This window comes from Pelophylax lessonae (genome assembly GCF_965119305.1).
Source record: "Pelophylax lessonae genome assembly, chromosome: 4".
Classification (NCBI taxonomy): Eukaryota; Metazoa; Chordata; class Amphibia; order Anura; family Ranidae; genus Pelophylax; species Pelophylax lessonae.
Window position 1 is genome coordinate 23,888,255 of NC_138771.1, and position 21,392 is coordinate 23,909,646.

At 42.6% G+C, this 21,392-nt stretch overlaps 1 protein-coding gene across 1 annotated transcript in view; it reads right to left on the minus strand.

Annotated features, from left to right (window-relative positions):
• Positions 1 to 287: 287 nt before the first annotated feature.
• The window catches only part of LOC309552494 (uncharacterized protein), a gene marked incomplete at both ends in the record, with an annotated part of 54,489 nt that continues 33,384 nt past the window's right edge, over positions 288 to 21,392 (minus strand). Inside the window, 2 exons of the mRNA XM_082253464.1 lie at positions 288 to 317; positions 12,435 to 12,736. Coding sequence (XP_082109590.1) covers positions 288 to 317; positions 12,435 to 12,736 — 332 coding nt within the window. The remainder of the gene's footprint in view (positions 318 to 12,434; positions 12,737 to 21,392) is intronic.

Below are 21,392 nucleotides of genomic sequence, written 5' to 3' on the forward strand. Positions count from 1 at the left end.
TAGATCTCTATTAGTAACATAAAAAAAATAGATCCCCCTACCAGCAACATCCCCACCAGTGACGATAGATCCCCTAGCAGCGAATATCAATAGACCCTCCAGCACACCCCACACCCCTTGCACATACACTCAGCGCTGGAGGTGCCGGAACTGCGTTCCCCCGCATTCCCACTGAAAAAAAGCCCTGGGCTGCGCACACCTATGGCTGGCAATGCTGTCATGTTTATCACCACCCTGTATTTGCTTGTAGCAAAGTAAGACCTTATGACGCTGGTCCCCTCTGTGTCTTAGGAATTGCCGATCTTGATAAAAAGTGCCTGCAAAAAAAAGAAAAAGAAAAGAAAAAGAGCCAGTTAAAATACTTTTCAGCAAAAAAGGCAGATTTTAACATATGTGCAAAAAATAAAAAAAATGCATAATTATTGGAACACCTATTTAACCTCTTGCCGACCACCAGCAGCAGATTTATTGCGGCAGGGTGGCTCGGCTGCGCAAATCGCCGTACCCATACGTCGCTTCTTGTGATTCCCGAAAGGAGAAGCTGATCTACAGGGCCAGTGGTTGCTCTCTGCGATCTTCTCCCCCTGGAGACTGAACGGTGGTCTGCCGTTATAAACACAGCAGACCGCTGTTCTGTCAGCAATCAACTCAGGGCTCCTGTGTTCCTCCTAATGTTTTCCTCCTATTTAGGAACACAGGTCCCTGTGTTGATTCCATAAGCCCATCCCCCTCACAGTTAGAAAACACCCCCTATGCATACATTTAACCCTTTGATCGCCCCTGGTGTTGACCCCTTCCCTGCCAGTGTCATTATTAAAGTAACAGTGCATATTTTTAACACTGATTACTGTAGTAATGTCACTGGTCCCCCCAAAAGTGTCAAAAATGTCAGTTAGGGGTCCGATCTGTCCGCCGCAATGTCGCAGTCATGCTAAAAATCGCTGATCGCCGCCATTACTAGTAAAAAAATAAAATAAAAATTACATAAATATTTCCCCTAGTTTGTAGACGTGATAACTTTTGTGCAAACCAAACAAAATACACTTATTGGGATTTTTTTTTTTTTATTTACCAAAAATATGTAGCAGAATACAAATTGGCCTAAAAAGGATGAAAAAAATTAGATTTTTAATTTTTGGGAATGTTATATAGCAGAAAGTAAAAAATATTGTTTCAAAATTGACGCTCTTTTTTGTTTATAGCGCAAAAAATAAAAATTGCAGAGGTGATCAAATACCACCAAAAGAAAGCTCTATATGTGGGGGAAAAAAAACATCAATTTTATTTGGGTACAGCGTCGCACAACCACGCAATTCTCAGTTATTGCAGTGCGGAACTGCAAAAAATAGCCAGGTCTTTAAGGGGGTAAGACCTTCCGGTCCTTAAGTGGTTAACCACTTGCCGACCGGTCACGTTGACTGTACTGCGGTAAAGTGGCTCGTTATCGTCCAGCGACGTAGACCTACGTCGCTGGACTCCTCCACTTGTGGGCGGCGCGCACGCGCCGCCAGAGGCTCGCTCCCGCTGTATTCAGTCATGAATTCAGGCGGTGATCACTGTCGGGGATCGAGTGTGGAAATCCACCCGCTTGTGTAAACAAAGCAGGTGGATCTCCTAAGTGACAGACAGGGACAGATTGCAGGATTCAGCATAGCTGAACCTGCGATCTGTCCCTGTGTCACTCAGTCCCCTCCCCCCCACACACGTCAGTAAGCACCAGACATACATTAACCCCTTGATCACCAATAAAAGTTAACCCCTTCCCTGCCAGTGTCATTTTTACAGTAACAGCGCATATTTATAGCACTGATTACTGTAGTAATGTCAGTGGTACCCCCAAATTTGTCAAAAATGTCAGTCAAGGGTCCGATCTGTCCGCCGCAATGTCACAGTCAAAAAAAATCGCAGATCGCCGCCAGATCGCCGCCATTACTAGTTAAAAAAAAAAACAATAAAAATGACATAAATTTCCCGTAGTTAGTAGCTGCAATAACTTTTGCGCAAACCAAAAAAATAAAAAGCCCAGAGGTGATCAAATACCACCAAAAGAAAGCTGTTTGTGGGGAAAAAAAGGACGTAAATTTCGTTTGGGTACGGCGTTTTATGACCGCACAATTGTCAGTTATATTCGCACAGTGCCGAATCGCAAAAAGTGGCCCAGACGTAAGACAGCAAAATCCTCCGGTGGTAAAGTGGTTAAATAACAAGATTAAGATAAAAAAGAAAAAAAATTCTGTACTGACATCTAGTGGCCAAGAATAATATGACCTCTCATTTAATCTCATTTCACCAATTACTTTTCTGGACCAGTGACAACTATGAGCTCTTTAGCTGATATGATCTTTAGCTGATAAGCTGTCATTATTTGTATATCTTTTTACATGATTAATGCAGTATCTGTAATAGCTGTAAATGACTTCCTATTATCAGTTTCTATTATCAGTTTGCAGTTTTCAAGTCGTGACTTTTTACATTTTTGACAGATTTGATGATGAAATGACATTTACCTAATTTTATGTTTAATAAAAAAAATTATCTGTAAACGATCTTAAATCCTTCCATGCTGGTGACTTCTGATTGTGATGGGTTGTTGTATACTGTTTCTCTCTACATATGTTTTTAAAGCAGTATTAAACCCAGAAGCAAACATTTATTCTACTGTAGCTTACCAATTCTTACATCTGATGGCTGTATCAGTTTTCTTTCTTATGCTTTCTTTCTTCTATTTTCATCTGGTGATCTTACCAGCAAGTCTGTTGTTTTCAAAAGAACAAGCTTTCATGGAGATGTATTGGTTTATGGGGATGAGACAAGCCATTTACCACAGACAGTGGTGCTTACATTGATCAGCTTTTATTTATTAATGTCTTTATCGTAAAGTGGAGTTCCAGCCTGTATTAAAAAGAAAAAAAAAATTAAAAGTCAGCAGCTATAAATTCTGTAGCTGCTGACTTTTAATATAAGGACACTTACCTGTCCAGGGAGCCCGCAATGTCAGTACCCGAAGCCGACCGTCCATTGACTCCGGGTGTAGGCGCCAGCATCCTTACAAAGGGAAACAGGAAGCCTTGTGGCTTCACGGCCTGTTTCCTACTGGGCATGCGCTTTCTGAATGGTCCCGCTGTCTTCTGGGACCTGTGTGTATCTCCCAGAAGGCAGTGGGGGGGGGGGGGCGCAAATGATGCAGGTCGCCGTGGCGCCCATACACAGAAGTGGGAGCAAGTATCTGTTTTTGTAAGGTATTCCCCCCCCACCCCCCACGAAAGGTGCCAAATGTGGCACCAGAGGGAGGAAGCAGATAAGCAGAGCTTCCACTTTTGGGTGGAACTCCGCTTTAAAAATGAAAAAACTAGTGGAAAGTCCACAAGGGGACAATGGGGGGAATTGGGACTATGCGATACCAGAAAGTAAAAGAAAATATAATGGAAAATGAAAAAAATATATATTTGTTGATATTCTAAAATAAGAATTTTATTGATACAAAATACCTCAATGAAAGACAATTGTTATGTAAATTATAAAAAACCATGAAAACATACAAATAGACATAAATAATTATATATATATCTATATCTATCTATCTATCTATCTATCTATCTATCTATCTATCTATCTATCTATCTATCCCTCCCATATCTATCTATCTATCTATCTATCTATCTATCTATCTATCTATCTATCTATCTATCTATCTATCTATCTATCTATCTATCTATCTATCTATCTATCTATATATATATATATATATATACATATATATATTATTTATTTATATATAAATAATATATATATATATTATGTATATATAATATATGTATATTATTTATATATAAATAATATATATAATAATATATTATTTATTTATGTCTATTTGTATGTTTTCATGTTTTTTATCATTTACCTAACAATTGTCTTTCATTGAGGTATTTTGCTGCTTTTTGTACCAATAAAATTCTTATTTTAGAATATCAACAAATTTTTTTTCATTTTCCATTATATTTTCTTTTACTTTCTGGTATTGCATAGTCCCAATTCCCCCCATTGTCCTCTTGTGGACTTTCCACTATCTCTTCAGGGATGGATACCTTTTTTTTCGTTACTACTGTCAGATTTTGGAACCTAGCTTTTTTGGAAGAAAACAACTATTTGCTGTAACTCCTTCTAAAGTATTAGCTGGAGTTTAGCTTCAATTTGTTTGTGTATCTAAATCTGCTAGTCAATCTAACACTCCCCTCCCCCCAGACTGACAATGCTGCTGTCAAGAGGTGCCCCCCCCCCTCCCCTATGCTCCTTCATCCAGAATGGGGGCATTCAAATACAGGAGATGTGTTACTGGCCAGATCACAAGGTGAAAACAGAGGGGAAAAGCCTAAAAAAAGAAAACGAATGCAGCCGTCACATCTAATGATTGGTAAGCTGCAATACATTAAACTTTTGGTTTTGGGTTTAATACCGCTATAAATAAATGCAAATACATAATAATCTCACTATAGGGGTGAGAAACCCACTTTTCAGGTATATCTACTTGGCAGGAATGGTGGCTGGGTTTGTCACAGAATGCATTGGCAGTGATGCAAGGCGGTTATCAGTAGGCAGAGTTTTTTTGGGTAGCTCTGTGCTATATACTGAAGAACCCCTGGAGGACCCCAATTATTAACAAGGGGCCAATGGGAGAAACTAAAAAATAATCTGTCAAGAACTCATTTGGCCCAATACCAGTGATTGGCACAAGAGACACATGATTTACACAAAATTTGGGTTAAAATTGTTGCAATCTTACTGAAGTTCTGTTACTTCAACTAGCAGTTTGACGCTGTAGCTTACCAAATTCTACCCCCTCACTCATGGCTTTTTGAAATGTGATGGGCAGCTGCAGAGGAAGTGGCTGGCCTAATGTCAGCTGATTATTTGATATAGATTTTGCTCAGTAGATCCTTCTAGGTTCAGGACACTAGGGGGCTACTAAAAAGAAATTGCAATTCCATTCACCCAGCAAATCTGCATGTACATTAGTTCTGTGCAAATTGGGTAAAAGTAATATTGTGGCTATTTTCTCTTCTCAAGGAAGTAGTAAAATACTGCATTACGGCCACTAGATGGGGTCTAGCACAGGTAATACATAGGTATGTGTAACAACAGATACAATGTAACAATTCTAGAGAACACTAGAGGGAATTAGCAAATGAATGTATCCATCCGTAGCCACAATGACTTAAGTATTTCATATGTTCTTCAGTGCCATCTAGTGGCCATAATGCAGTATTTTACTAATGCCTATCAGAAAGGAACATTCGTACAGGAGATAAAATATTCTTTAGAATATTTAATCTGGCCCTATTCACACAGAACAAATGTACATGCAGTTTCACAGGTCGAATACCTTTGCAGTTTTTTTTTAAATACACCCTGAAGGCTCTCTTTACAAAAAAGACATACACATGTTAGAAGGACAGACAGGGCAATCTGTCACAAAGACCGTGACCGCCGAACTGTCTGTTGTTTACCGGGCACCACATCACGGATCGGGTGGACAGATTACTGGGCGGGGCTGGGGAAGGTCCAGCTGTCATGGTACACGTGGGTATCAATGACATAGGCAGAGGGAGATGGAGAGTCCAAAACGATTTCAGGGACTTAGGAGCTAAGTTGAGGACTAGGACCTCCAAGGTAGTTTTTTCAGGAATACTACCTGTACCTCGAGCCACACCAGAGAGGCAGCGGGAGATTAGGGAAGTTAACGAGTGGCTGAGGAGCTGGTGTAGTAAGAAGGGTTTCGGGTTCCTGGAGAACTGGGCCGACTTCTCAGTCGGCCACCTGCTTTTTGGTAGGGACGGATTGCACCTAAATAGGAAGGGTGCAACCGTACTGGGTGAGAGGATGGCCAAAAAGTTAGAGGGACTTTTAAACTAGGTAATGGGGGGGGGGGTACAGATGTAGAATTAGCCAGCGGGGAGCAAGATTCAGAGGGCACAAATGGGGACATTAGTGGTAGGGTGTTCAGAGTTACTAACTCCAAGTTGGGTATGGGGAAAAATCACAAGAGCGGCCTAAAAACAACATCAAATAAGGATATGGTATGCATCCGGTCAAAATTACGAGGTTTGTATACCAATGCCAGAAGCCTGGCCAACAAGATGGGAGAGCTGGAGCTGCTGATGTATGAGGAGGACTTGGATTTTGTGGGGATTACAGAGACTTGGTTCGACAACTCTCATGATGGGATTGCGACCATTCAGGGGTATTCCCTTTATCGCAGAGATAGAGAAGGTAAAAAAGGGGGAGGGGTATGTCTGTATATTAAGAACAGTGTACAGGTAAATATGAGGGATGATATTAATAATGGAGCTATGGACAAGGCAGAATCCCTATGGGTAGGACTTCAAAGGGAAGGCACTATGGGGAAGGTAATATTGGGCGTATGCTATAGGCCCCCCAACCAGAGGGAGGAGGGGGAGGCAGACCTCCTTTCACAGATAGGATTGGCAGCAAGGATGGGAAATGTCATCATAATGGGGGACATTAATTATCCAAATATAGACTGGGCAGACAGAACCGCGCATTCAGCCAAGGCTCGGCATTCCTAAATGTTTTGCAGGACAATTTTATGGGTCAGATGGTGAACGCACCGACAAGAAACAATGCGGTACTTGACCTACTGATTACCAACAATGCAGACCTGCTCACAGATAAAGAAATACAGGGCAACTTAGATAACAGTGACCATAGGTCAATTAGTTTCAGTATTAATCATAGTAATAGAAAACACAAGGGCAATATAAGGACAATGAATTTCAAAAGAGCCAACTTCCTATTGCTAGAAAATATCAAATGGGATAGAACCCTGGGAACAAAGAACACGGAGTAAAAATGGGAGTGCTTCAAGAGCATACTAAACAAAGGGATTGGCCAGTGCATTCCAAAGGGAAATAAATTTAAAAGAGCAAAACTAAACCCTGGGTGGCTAAACTCCAACATAAAAATGCATATTAATACTAAAGAAAAGGCCTTCAAACAATACAAGGCTGAGGGGTCATTGCATTCAAGCATTACAAAGAGTGTAAAAAGATATGTAAAGGCGAAATCAAGGCGGCTAAAATAGAACACGAGACATATAGCGGAAGAGAGTAAAAAAAAACCCCAAGAAATTCTTTAAGTATATAAACAGTAAGAAAGCGAGGCCAGAACACATTGGCCCCATAAAAGTCGACGAAGGAAATCTGGTCACAGAGGACAGAGAGAAGGCGAAAGTGTTAAATAATTTCTTCTCTTCAGTCTTCACAAAATAATTGGGGGGCTACACTAACCCAGCTTGTAATGCTAAACTAAATTATACACCTCAGGAAGTACCACCATGGCTAACAGAAGATAAACTTAGAACTAAACTAGAGAAACTTAACATAAATAAATCACCGGGACCAGATGGCTTGCACCCCAGGGTTCTTAAAGAGCTCAGCCAGGTGATTGCCAGACCATTATTCTTGATCTTTAAGGATAGTCTACTGACAGGTATGGTGCCAGCTGATTGGAAAAAAGTCAACATGGTACCAATATTTAAAAAAGGGCCGAGATATATCCCGGGTAACTATAGGCCGGTCAGCCTAACATCAGTAGTCTGCAAGATTTTGGAGGGGATGTTAAGGGACCACATACAAGACTTTAGTAATGAAAACGGTATTATTAGTAGTAATCAGCATGGATTCATGAAAAATCGTTCTTGCCAAACCAATATATTAACCTTCTACGACGAAGTCAGTTGCCCTCAAAATAAAGGTAAGCCTGTGGATGTGGTGTATCTGGACTTTGCAAAGGCATTTGACACTAGGGATGATCGAACTTTTCAAAAGTTCGGTTCGACCAGAACTTCCAGAAAGTTCGGCCCGGATTTCAGAACCCCATTGAAATCAATGGGACCCGAACTTCAGTAATCAAAAAACCCAATTTTGAAGCCCTAAAACCCAATAAATGCCCCTAAGAAATGCCTAGGGTTCTGGGTCATGCCCCAGAGACTATAAATCACACAAAAAAAAGTTCTTAAAAATTGTCATTTTTGATAGAGAGCCAATTATTGAAAAAGATATTGAAAAAAAAATGAGATTTTTTTATTTTGATTTGGATTTAGTGTCTGGGGGGTCTAAAAGGTGTACCTGTGAAGTTTCAGCTCTGTAGCATGTCCAGAACCAGAAAAAAAAGATTGTTTCTATTAGGTCATATTTCTTATAGAACAGGGATATGGCTCCGCTATTTTCACACCTTGCTGGTTTTGTAGCAAGCGTTTTTTTTGGGCATTTTTTGGGGGTTATTGGAGGCAGGCATAACATCAGAACTTCTGTGTAGGGGTATATATACACACACACTTATATGTATATATACACATACACATATATAGGTGTGAAAGTAGCAGAACACTATACTTGCGCTAATGAAATAATTAACACCCATATGGCTTCTCTCCTTTCACACCTATATATGTGTATGTGTGTATATATATACATATAACTGTGTGTGTATATATACCCCTATACAGAAGTTCAGATGTTTTGCCTGCCTCCAAAGACCCACAAAAAATGCCCAAAAAAAACGCCTGCAATAACACATCTGGGCGTTTTTATTTTGCGCAGGCGTTTTTTTGGGCATTTTTTGTGGGTCTTTGGAGGCAGGCAAAACATCTGAACTTCTGTATAGGGGTATATATACACACACACTTATATGTATTTATACACATACACATATATAGGTGTGATAGGAGCGGAGCCATATGCCTGTTAATTATTTCATTTTCAAGCATAGTGTTCTGCTATTTTCACACCTATATATGTGTAGGTGTATATATACATACATGTGTGTGTATATATACCCCTATACACAGGTTCAGATGTTTTGCCTGCCTCCAAAGACCCCCAAAAAATGCCCAAAAAAATGCCTGCGCCAAAAAAAAAAAAACGCCCAGGTGTGTTATTGCAGGCGTTTTTTTTTGGGCATTTTTTGGGGTCTTTGGAGTCATGCATGACATCTGAACTTGTGTATAGGGGTATATATATACACACACACTAATATGTATTATACACATACACACATATAGGTGTGATAGGAGCGGAGCCATATGCCTGTTAATTAATTCATTAGCGCAAGCATAGTGTTCTGCTCTTTTCACACCTATATATGTGTAGGTGTATATATACATACATATGTGTATATATACCCCTATACACAAGTTCAGTTGTTTTGCCTGCCTCCAAAGACCCCAAAAAAATGCCCAAAAAAACCCCTGCAGCAAAAAGCAGGCTGACCGGCGAGAAGCCATATCGCTGCTCTGTAAGTCACATAAGAGAAACAATCTTTTCTCTATAGCGGTCACCCTGAAATGGAAGCAGGATAAGAGTTGGCGCATTACACATACCTATATAGCATCAAGGGGTATGCAGTTCATGTATAGTCATTAGTCTGGTGTAGTTGATGGCTGAAATAGATTACACTCAGGGCCAGCTCAGCTGCAGAGAGAAGTCAGCTCTGAAAGTGAAAATAAAAACAAAAAGCAGAGCGCCTCTAAGTGTTATCAGTTTAATTAAACGGGTAATGCAGGTACAGGAAAACTGCTCACATTTAAAACAGTATAAAATAGCTCAATAGTGCAGTGGCCTTGAGAAAGGAGCGCGCACGCCCTGTGAGGCTACTGCGCACGCTCGGAAACGCGTTGTGCGTTTGGCTGCTGGATCTGTCACGCTGGGCTCCCCTATCTGCTGGCGCCGGATGTACTGAGGAGCAGGGCGCCCTTCTGAAGCCAACAGCCATCCTACCTAACAGTGTCTCGGCTCACCAGGTGTCTCCCTGAGGTATAGAACACCTTCCTGAAGCTGCTGACCATCCTACTATCTGGTCTCTTGGCTCTCCAGACATCTCCCTCCTTCACCATCCCCTGCACCACCTCTTGGAGCTACTAACATCCAGACGTGGACCCCTGTGTTCCTGCAGACCACCTAACAGATGAGCTATTTTATACTGTTTTAAATGTGAGCAGTTTTCCTGTACCTGCATTACCCGTTTAATTAAACTGATAACACTTAGAGGCGCTCTGCTTTTTGTTTTTATTTTTACCCTGAAATGGAAGGGTTTGGTCACCCTGCCATAGCAGTCAGTGTCAGTTCACCCTACACTACACTACGGTCACCCTGGCACTTAACACTTTCCCTACAGAAACTAGATTTTTGAAGCTAACTATAGTGGAAAATAGCACCCTAACTACACTAGATATCCCTTTCCTCACACTAATAATTGCTAAATGACACTTTTGAAGCAGAAGTAACAGAACTGCTTCCACTCTCTTCCATGTCCCTGTATTAAAATGCCAGGAATTTGGCGGGGCTATCTTATATACTGGGGGGCGTATTTACTAATGATTGGCCTCTGGACCCCCTAGTCACTCCAATCACATTCCTAGCATTCTCCTGCCCCCTCAATTGGCTTTTTCTAATGGTTCTGGTCCAATCATGGGCTTTTAAAGCCCATTTCCTGGCCCATTGCATTTTGGTCGGTTCTGGTTGCCGAATTCCGAACTTTTTCAGCAAAAAGTTCTAAATTCGGCCGAACCTCGAACAGTCAATGTTCGGGTCGAACCGATGGTCGACCCGAACCGTTCGATCATCCCTATTTGACACCGTTCCCCACAAACGCTTACTGTACAAACTAAAGAACGTAGGTATGGACCATAGGGTGAGTACCTGGATAGAGAACTGGCTCCAGGGGAGAGTCCAGAGGGTGGTGATTAATGGGGAGTACTCAGATTGGGCAGATGTGAAAAGTGGGGTCCCCCAAGGTTCTGTCCTGGGACCAATCCTGTTTAATTTATTCATAAATGATCTAGGAGGGGATATCTAGCACAATCTCTGTATTTGCGGATGATACTAAACTAAGCATGCCAATATCTTCTATGCAGGATGTGGAGACCTTACAAGCAGACCTGAACAAAATAATTTGGGTGGGCAACTACATGGCAGATGAGGTTTAATGTTGAAAAATGTAAAGTAATGCACTTGGGTGTCAGAAACACAAAAGCAGGCTACTCACTGGGAGGGAAACCTCTGGGTGAATCTAAGATGGAAAAGGACCTGGAGGTACTAGTGGACAACAGGCTTGGCAGTGGCATGCAATGCAAAGCCAACAGAATACTGGCATGTATAAAAAAAGGGGTGCAGAGTGCATGAGCATCATGGAAATGTAGTTCCAAAACATCTTGAGTGCCAAGGTTTGCCATCACTGATCTAGGGAATGCAGCTATACCTTCCACATTATTATCATAAAAATGATTACATTTGTTATTTGCTCTTCCTATATCAGATAAATGTCATTTTAGATTTGAGCAATAGGCAGTGCTCATCAGTATGAGGCATGGTCAGGACTAGGGGTGTCAGGAGGGGCAGCTGCCCTGAGCATAGTGTCTTAATGTGTTGGGGGGTGTCACCAGGCGGTAATCAATGGAGTACAGGCAACCTAGCTGAGAGCCCACCCTCCCCCTTAGCTGCCCTGAGCATAGTGTCTTATTGTGTTGGGGGGTGTCACCAGGCAGAGCCCACCATCCCCCCTTCCACCCTGACCTACTGCCTGAGGGCTGCCCTATCCAGATAGCAAGCAATTGTGCTGTAAGTTTGAAATGACTTGTTGAGCTATTACTAGACTTGCCAGGTTTCACAAGTTTGTTGCACAATTGCAGCAAGTCCGCATTGCATGACTCAACATTAACTTTCTTTCTGCAAGTCTGCTGCAAGTTCTAGTTCAGTTATGTTGTGCAATAGTCCCCCCACCACAGGGGTCACTGTGGCTGAATTTTCATGCTGTAGATTTGTGGAGCTCTTGCTATAGACTCACCACTGCAACTTTGCTCTTGCTAGAGACTTGCTAGAATTTGTGCTTCAAGTGCTCTGCAAGTGTACAACCTGCCAGTGAAAATGTGCAGCAAGTTAACAAGACTTACAACTCAACACTGCCACACATTTGTTGCAAGTGATCCTTGCTATCTGGGTACCCGACAGCCATAGCTCCCAACTGTGACTGATTGTGTTGGGGGATCCATCCACACCAGTGTTGGGGGTTCCATCCTCACCAGTGTTGGGGGTTCCATCTGCCCCGCGTACTGGCTGGTTAGGAGTGCTGGCCTGCCACCTTGTAACTGTCAGACAGGCAGAAGCTGGAAGGTACAAAAGTTGGAAGGTATAGACAGAGGATGCCCGAGCAGAGGAGTAGTGATGTCCCTCATGGTGAGGTCCATTATTCGCACCAGTGTTGGGGGTTCTCTCCACACCAGTGTTGGGGGTTCCCTCCACACCAGTGTTGGGGGCTCTCTCCACACCAGTGTTGGGGGTTCTCTCCACACCAGTGTTGGGGGTTCTCTCCACACCAGTGTTGGGGGTTCTCTCCACACCAGTGTTGGGGGTTATCTTTACACCAGTGCTGGGGGCTCCATCCACACCAGTGTTTGTGGTTCCATCCTCACCAGTGTTGGGAGATCCATCCACACCAGTGTTTGTGGTTCCATCCACACCAGTGTTTGTGGTCCCATCCACACCAGTGTTGGGGGATCCATCCACACCAGTGTTGGGGGATCCATCCACACCAGTGTTGGGGGATCCATCCACACCAGTGTTGGGGGTTTTATCCACACCAGTGTTAGGGGTTCGATCTGCCCTGCGTACTGGCAGTTTGGGAGTGCTGGCCTGCCACTTTGTAACTGTCAGACAGGCAGAAGCTGGAAGGTATAAAATTTGGAAGGTATAGACAGAGGATGCCCGAGCAGAGGAGTAGTGATGTCCCTCATGGTGAGGTCCATTATTCGCACCAGTGTTGGGGGTTCTCTCCACACCAGTGTTGGGGGTTCCCTCCACACCAGTGTTGGGGGTTCTCTCCACACCAGTGTTGGGGGTTCCATCCACACCAGTGTTGGGGGTTCCATCCACACCAGTGTTGGGGGTTCTCTCCACACCAGTGTTGGGGGTTCCATCCACACCAGTGTTGGGGGTTCTCTCCACACCAGTGTTGGGGGTTCCCTCCACACCAGTGTTGGGGGTTCCCTCCACACCAGTGTTGGGGGTTCTCTCCACACCAGTGTTGGGGGTTTTATCCACACCAGTGTTAGGGGTTCGATCTGCCCTGCGTACTGGCAGTTTGGGAGTGCTGGCCTGCCACTTTGTAACTGTCAGACAGGCAGAAGCTGGAAGGTATAAAATTTGGAAGGTATAGACAGAGGATGCCCGAGCAGAGGAGTAGTGATGTCCCTCATGGTGAGGTCCATTATTCGCACCAGTGTTGGGGGTTCTCTCCACACCAGTGTTGGGGGTTCCCTCCACACCAGTGTTGGGGGTTCTCTCCACACCAGTGTTGGGGGTTCCATCCACACCAGTGTTGGGGGTTCCATCCACACCAGTGTTGGGGGTTCTCTCCACACCAGTGTTGGGGGTTCCATCCACACCAGTGTTGGGGGTTCTCTCCACACCAGTGTTGGGGGTTCCCTCCACACCAGTGTTGGGGGTTCCCTCCACACCAGTGTTGGGGGTTCTCTCCACACCAGTGTTGGGGGTTCCATCCACACCAGTGTTGGGGGTTCCATTCACACCAGTGTTTGGGTAGTGCTAAAATCATAGATCCTGAATGCAGAAGGTGATGGGGGGGTGGGCATCCCCATCAGGGGAAAGGGAGGGGGGGGGCGCTGTTTGGCCTTTTTGCCCTGGACAGTGGATGACCTTGTCCGTGCTGCTTGTATCCAATAGAAGCCTTTCCAGAAGTGTTTTAGTGCCCTTATATATAGAGCTGATCTATATTTGATAAATGAATTCAGTACCTGGAGCATCCAGACATACAATATCTAGTATCTTGTTTTAGCTTTATTATTACTATTATTTGCACTTTCATATAGAATAACTTCTCCTGAACAATACTCCTGATGAAGCGGATCTCCCGCGAAACATGTTGAGTTAATTGGAGGTGGATCAGTGGTCCCTCTGTGTCGGGAACTGCACTATTATCTAATCCAATGTTAGAGGAATCTCTTTTGTCTCTTGTGTTTCAGTATAGTCGATTTCTGAGGGCCTAAGTGCCTTTAGTAGGCTAATACATTATTATATGTGTCGTTTATATCCCCCCGTTTCAAGGGTGGTTGTGTGTTTTCATTATTTGTATAAATCAATAAATGTATCTTTTTTATATAAAAAAATTATTGAGTTGTAAATCTTTTGTGGTACCATGAAAGTCCTCAGTGCCTCAACCCAATTTTTTTAATGACGTATGAATTTTTGGACGTAGGTACGATCCCATCTATCTAATACCTTGTAGCACATTTCAATAATTGTTTTAATTTTAGTCTTAGTTTATCTCCTTCGTCTTTTATGACTCAAGGGTAACTCAGATTTTGGCTTTACAAACACAGATGGGCTTCCTGTTTTTCCTAAAAGGGATGACTGCCAAAATATTCATCCCAGTCATGCTCATTAGTAGTTGTTGGCACAGATATGTTCCATTGTGCCCATAAAATGCATTACTTTAATAGGATGGCTGCAATGTTTTTGTGGTCTGTTATTGGGAATGGAGAGAGAGGTGGCTTGTACAAGTGGCTCCACCATCACAGGGCCAGAACCAGCATTTTTGATCTGGGGATGCAGTAAAAAAAAGTCAGGAGGGGATATCTCAACACACTATTGTTTTATCCTCTCCTCTACAAGCCATGGCCAAATGTTTTGAGAATGACACAAATATTAATTTTCACAAAGTCTGCTGCTTCAGTGTTTTTAGATCTTTTTGTCAGATGTTACTATGGGATACTGAAGTATAAATACAAGCATTGCATAAGTGTCAGAAGCTTTTATTGGCAATTATATGAAGTTTATGCAAAGAGTCAATATTTGCAGTATTGGCCCTTCTTTTTAAAGACCTCTGCAATTCTCCCTGGCATGCTGTTGCTCAACTTCAGGGCCACATCCTGACTGATGGCAGCCCATTCTTGCATAATCAATGCTTGGACTTAGTCAGAATTTGTGTTTTTTTTTTTGTTCACCCGCCTATTGAGGATTGACCACAAGTTCTCAATGGGATTAAGGTCTGGGGAGTTTCCTGGCCATGGACCCAAAATTTCCATGTCTTGTTCCCCAAGTGACTTAGTTATCACTTTTGCCTTATGGCAAGGTGCTTCATCATGCTGGAAAAGGCATTGTTCCTCACCAAACTGTTCTTGAATGGTTGGGAGAAGTTGCTCTCGGAGGATGTTTTTGTACCATTCTTTATTCATGGCTGTGGTAGCGCTTACCTTTTCTTCTCCAGACAAGGTTTTTTCTGGATGTCCTAAACAATCGGAAAGGGGATTCATCCGAGAAAACAAGATAGGTGTAAGCTGCCACCAACCAACCCCTGGGGTACGTGAGATAAAAATAGAAAAGGCTGGTAAAGGCGCTACCTATAAGCGATGGCTGCTCCAGCAGACGTCCTATGATGAAACGCGTAGGGTGGAGTCTAACATCTTACGTCACTTCCGGTTACGGAGCCTGAGCCGTGGAACGCGGAAGCTTCCCGGCCTTTACTACACTGATCCTGACCAGCTTACCGAGTGAGTCTACACTATTTTATGTGTTACTGCCTTGTATTTTCCATCATGGGGTCTGTTTCTGTTTGAGCACTTAGATCGCTACGATCTCCCTATCATCTGCTCATCAGAAGTAGAGGGGACCCCTGGATTTGCCAGCCTGTCTTCATTACACAGGTCGTATTGTTAGTCTGAATCTAGTGGTGAACACAGATGTAGACATTCTGTAACGCTCCTTGCGTTTCTTATAAGGTGTGGATTTTCAGCTGCAGAAGTAGTTCCACGTCAGTAGTCATGTAGGCGATATGCTGAGATACCATTCCCAACCTCAATGACTCATCATGTATGGAAGGTCTTATTTCAGCAAGTAAATACACACAGTAATTAAGCTGGTTCCTAGTGTGACTTTATATACATGTGGTAGTACAATGATAAAGGTCTTAGGGATAGGTTTGAGTGGAAGTGGTAGGTGACAGACACTTGAGGTGAGACAGTGCAGGTGGATGCAGGAAGGGTTAGTGATCATGTATGATAACAGATGACAGAGTAGCAGGTGCATACAGGAGAGATCAACCCAGTGCAGGAAATAGTAGCAGTAGCCTCAAGAGCTAGCAATCTAGTTATGCAGATGTAAAAGACAGTCCTTGCTATGCAGAGCTAAATAGTGTAAGCCTAGTACAAGTCTATAGAGATTTCCCCTGTGGGGTACTTAGCACTAATAGCGATAGCCGAAGGATCGCTCAGGAGATGCGGATGATCCAGTAGCAGGATGCAGGGATCAGCGCAGCGAGGTTCGTCAGCGAGGAGAGCTTGCAAGCATGGAAGCTTCAAGCAAGATTAGTATCCAGGTACTGGTGTTTGAACGAACACATGTGAGTGAGAACCGACGCCCTAAATAGCCATCTAGTCCGGCGCTGGGTGATGACAGCTTCAGCCTTAAAGGGAAACACACCTATATGTGTTTCTTCTGTCTAGGTAGATGGAAATCACCCGGAATAAATGTGATAGGAGGCATTGAGAGTGCCAGAACCTTACATTACCCCCCCCCCCCCCGTAAGGCCGGCTCCGGAAGGCCTCTAAGGCTGGTTGTTGATATAAGAATCACATGAGACTGGTTGCCGATGCGAAAATCGGAAGGAAAAAAAAAAATTTCCCTTTTTTTTTTTTTTTGTTGCCGATATGAGAATCGGAATGAGGCTGGTCTCCGATGTGAGAATCGGATAAGACTGGTTGCCGATATGAAAATCGGGAAGAAAAAAAAAATTGGTTGCCGATATGAGAATCGGATAATACTGGTCTCCGATATGAAAATCGGAAAAAAAAAAAATGGTTGCCGATATGAGAATCGGATCAGGTTGGTAACCGATCAGAATCGGATCACTTGTTGTTAGGGTGTCTGCTACATGGACCCCTCACTAGAATCGGACGCATAACCATCCGAAGTAATCCTAGTAGACCTAGCAACCAATGCTTCTTCAAACATCCTCAGATCCTTCCTACATACCACCGTGCCATTAGAAGCACGTACGCAGTCAGGTGCAAGAATCTCTGTATTTTCATCGGAAGCCAGAAATGTGCTTGCAAAAAGGAGTATCCTCAGGAGGTGGTACAGGAGGGTTTTTTGAACGTGGTATAAAGTTCACTGGAGTTGAAGGAATATCTATTCCAATATTTGTTAATTTCTGGGTGTCCTTCACTGATATAGAACGGGGACAGGGCTGGCAACAGCCTTGATAATTTCCAGGCTGTTTTTCAGGGAAGACCCTTCGGATTCGCCTGGCCTCCATTGGGAGAGCCTTAGGCCTATGGGGTCTGGTTGGGCAGAATGTAATGAAATGTCCCCCTTCACCACAATAAAAACAAAGGCCACAGATTCTCCTGTGATCTCTTTTTTCTTGTGAGGACAACCTAGCATGTATGGCACCAATCTCCATAGGCTCCTCATCCATCTCTGTAGGATCAGGGTCCAAATGGGATGTGTCAGAGTGACAAGGTCGACTGTTTGAGGCAGGCTCGGACCATGACCAGGCAGGATCACCATATCTACTAGGTCTCCTTTTTTCCTTAGGTAGCCGGGGTCTGTGGTTACCTGGAGCGGGTTTAGGAGTGGGGTCAATAGCTGAATTCTGAGAAGAACTGGATAATGGCATTTCCATTTTTTCAGACTTCCTTTCTCGTAGTCTTCTATCTATGGTAATACTGAGTTGTATCAATGTATCCAGGGTTTTTGGCATCTCTGCTCGGGCGAGCTCGTCCTTGACGGCTTCTGATAGGCCAAGCCTAAATTGGGTTTTCAGAGATGCATCATTCCATCCTGAATCAAGGGTCCATCTCTTGAATTCTGCGACAAAGTCTTCTACAGGCCTTTTTCCTTGTTTCAAGGATCTTAACTGAAGATCGGCAGTACTCTGCCTATTGGGGTCATCATATAGGCTAGTGAGCTCTGCCAGGAACAAGGCATAGGAGTTGAGAAGCTGGTCGTTTTTTTCAAAAAGAGAATCTGCCCAGGCTCGAGGATCGCCTGATAGGTAAGAAATAATAGTACAAACCTTAATGTGATCAGTAAGGTAGGTACGAGGTTTTAGCAAAAAAAGTAACTCACATGCGTTTTTAAATTCGCAAAATTTTTTGCGATCGCCTGTAAATACCAAAGGGGGATTTATCTTGGGTTCAGGAGACTGTGCAGAGGTAAGTTGTGTCAGTCTAATTACCTGCTGCAACAGAGCCTGATTGTCGTTTTTCAATTCAGCAAGTGCGTGTATTAACGCAGATACCTGCTGTTTTAATTGTGTCACCTGAGTGGCTACTTCTGCTGAATCCATTTTTTGGGTTCGTTCAATCTGTAACGCTCCTTGCGTTTCTTATAAGGTGTGGATTTTCAGCTGCAGAAGTAGTTCCACGTCAGTAGTCATGTAGGAGATATGCTGAGATACCATTCCCAACCTCAATGACTCATCATGTATGGAAGGTCTTATTTCAGCAAGTAAATACACACAGTAATTAAGCTGGTTCCTAGTGTGACTTTATATACATGTGGTAAGACAATGATAAAGGTCTTAGGGATAGGTTTGAGTGGAAGTGGTAGGTGACAGACACTTGAGGTGAGACAGTGCAGATGGATGCAGGAAGGGTTAGCGATCATGTATGATAACAGATGACAGAGTAGCAGGTGCATACAGGAGAGATCAACCCAGTGCAGGAAATAGTAGCAGTAGCCTCAAGAGCTAGCAATCTAGTTATGCAGATGTAAAAGACAGTCCTTGCTATGCAGAGCTAAATAGTGTAAGCCTAGTACAAGTCTATAGAGATTTCCCCTGTGGGGTACTTAGCACTAATAGCGATAGCCGAAGGATCGCTCAGGAGATGCGGATGATCCAGTAGCAGGATGCAGGGATCAGCGCAGCGAGGTTCGTCAGCGAGGAGAGCTTGCAAGCATGGAAGCTTCAAGCAAGATTAGTATCCAGGTACTGGTGTTTGAACGAACACATGTGAGTGAGAACCGACGCCCTAAATAGCCATCTAGTCCGGCGCTGGGTGATGACAGCTTCAGCCTTAAAGGGAAACACACCTATATGTGTTTCTTCTGTCTAGGTAGATGGAAATCACTCGGAATAAATGTGATAGGAGGCACTGAGAGTGCCAGAACCTTACACATTCTCTCTTGTTTTCCTTTTGTTTTTTTCTTTGTGTTTTTTGTGGATACAACTTTGGTGTTATTCTGGACATTATACTAACCACCTTTTAGGAAAGAACGTTTCACTTTCCTATTTTTTCACTTGGTTCACTATAATTTATATCAACAGTAAGGAATATATATGCACGTTATCATATGAAATTATTCTTTGTGATATAACGATTTTTAAAAAAAAATTACACTATTTATTTATATATTCATTATTTAATTATCACCTGTACTTTATAAGTTAATATAATTTACAATAAATAATTATCACAATTTGTGCACTTTTATTATTATCACTCATTGCACATTTCCGCTTGCTTACAGTATAGCATTTATACAGTATATACTGAGCACTTTTTGAGGGTTTGTGGAATTTATACCCTTGATTATTTCAGCCACTGGCACTTTGCACTTTATATCACTATTTGCATTTATATATTTATTTGATCATACATTGATGATTTCTATATTGGTTATCACTTATAGGTAGTGCCTTTACCAGCCTTTTCTATTTTCATCTGAGAAAATGACTTTACCCCAGTCCTCAGCAGTCCAATCCTTTTACCTTTTGCAGAATCTGTCTGTCCCTGATGTTTTTCCTGGAGAGAAGTGGCTTCTTTGCTGCCTTTCTTGACACCAGGCTATCCTCCAAAATTATTCTCCTCACTGTGTGGGCAGATATTCTCACACCTGCCTGCTGCCATTCCTTAGCAAGCTCTGCACTGGCGGTGCTCCAATACCGCAGCTGAAGGGGACGTTCCTGGGACTTTCTTGGGCCCCCTGAAGCCTTCTTCACAACAATTGAACATCTCCTTGAAGTTCTTGATGATCCGAAAAATGTTTGATTTAGGTGCATTAAAGAAATTGAACTACCCAACTTGTGCCATCATCCAAAGTTAAATAGAAAAAGGAACTATGAGGAATCGTGGGTTGAAAAACCAAACCCCACCTGATTCTCCACAAGAACAAATGACTGGACTTTCTAAGGCACACCATAGAATGAATCATAACGACTCACATAAATTAAAATAATTTGTTTATTAATTACAACCAACATAAAAAAATGAGGGCAAGGAACACATGTTGTCCTCATTAAGACATACAGTACAAATAACTGACAACTGGGAATTGTTAAAATCGAATAACCTAAGACTATTTTTTACCCATGTAGTCACAGGACAATGGGAAAATGTGTAGGTTATTGTAAGTTCACAATATTGGAGTGCATTATATAATATATAGTATAAAGTTATATCTGATCTTTGGGTCAACGCGTTTCGCACCGTGCTTCTTCAGGACCACAAATTTACATCAGAGATTTCTTGAAATAGACAAAACATCAGTTAGTATCAGCATAGTTAGAAAATATATCATTTGCACCATTATTTGCGTGTAATACAGGGAAACACACCTGTATCTGGGTGTAGCCAATGTCTCCCGGGCGGACATAGAGGGCGCGAAAGAGGGTATATGAGGCAGAGCAGATAAATCTAATAAATCTAAAAAATATATAAAGTATTGTTAGGAATGGCTTCTATTTATGTGAGATTTGTTTCAATTGTATTCTATAGTTTTTACCTTTTCACTTCTACGTAAGTATTCACGTGAAATGTAGGTTTAACAGGGTTAAACAGGTAAGTCAACCCCAGACTCAGTAAGTCCTTAAATCAAGGTACATTCTTATAAAGAAGGTGAAGGAAATATATATATAATTGATTCCTGTTTTAAATTGATGATTATTGTAGATATAGGACATATATTCGGTTTCATATTTTCATGAATTACCTCAAAGTGTCTACAGCTGTAAATAGGATAGCAGACAGGACAGCCTATATATTATCTGCAATCCAGGAGAAGGAGTGATATTGCGAATCTGCATAAGAAGTATAATAAATCTCATAGTTTATGGGTAAAAGTACATTGATTTAGGTGCAATTTTAGTAGCAGCAATATCCTTGCTTGTGATTCCCTTTTTGTGCAAAGCAATTATTACTGAATGTGTTTCCTTGCAGGTAATCATGGTTGACAGAGGAAGAGCAATCATTCCAAGCACCACCCTCCTTTTTAAAGCTTTCCGATCAGCTCCCCCTGTCAGTTTTTCAGGCGGACCTGATCGGATGCTCCATGTACCTCTATGGAGCAGCGGATGTCAGC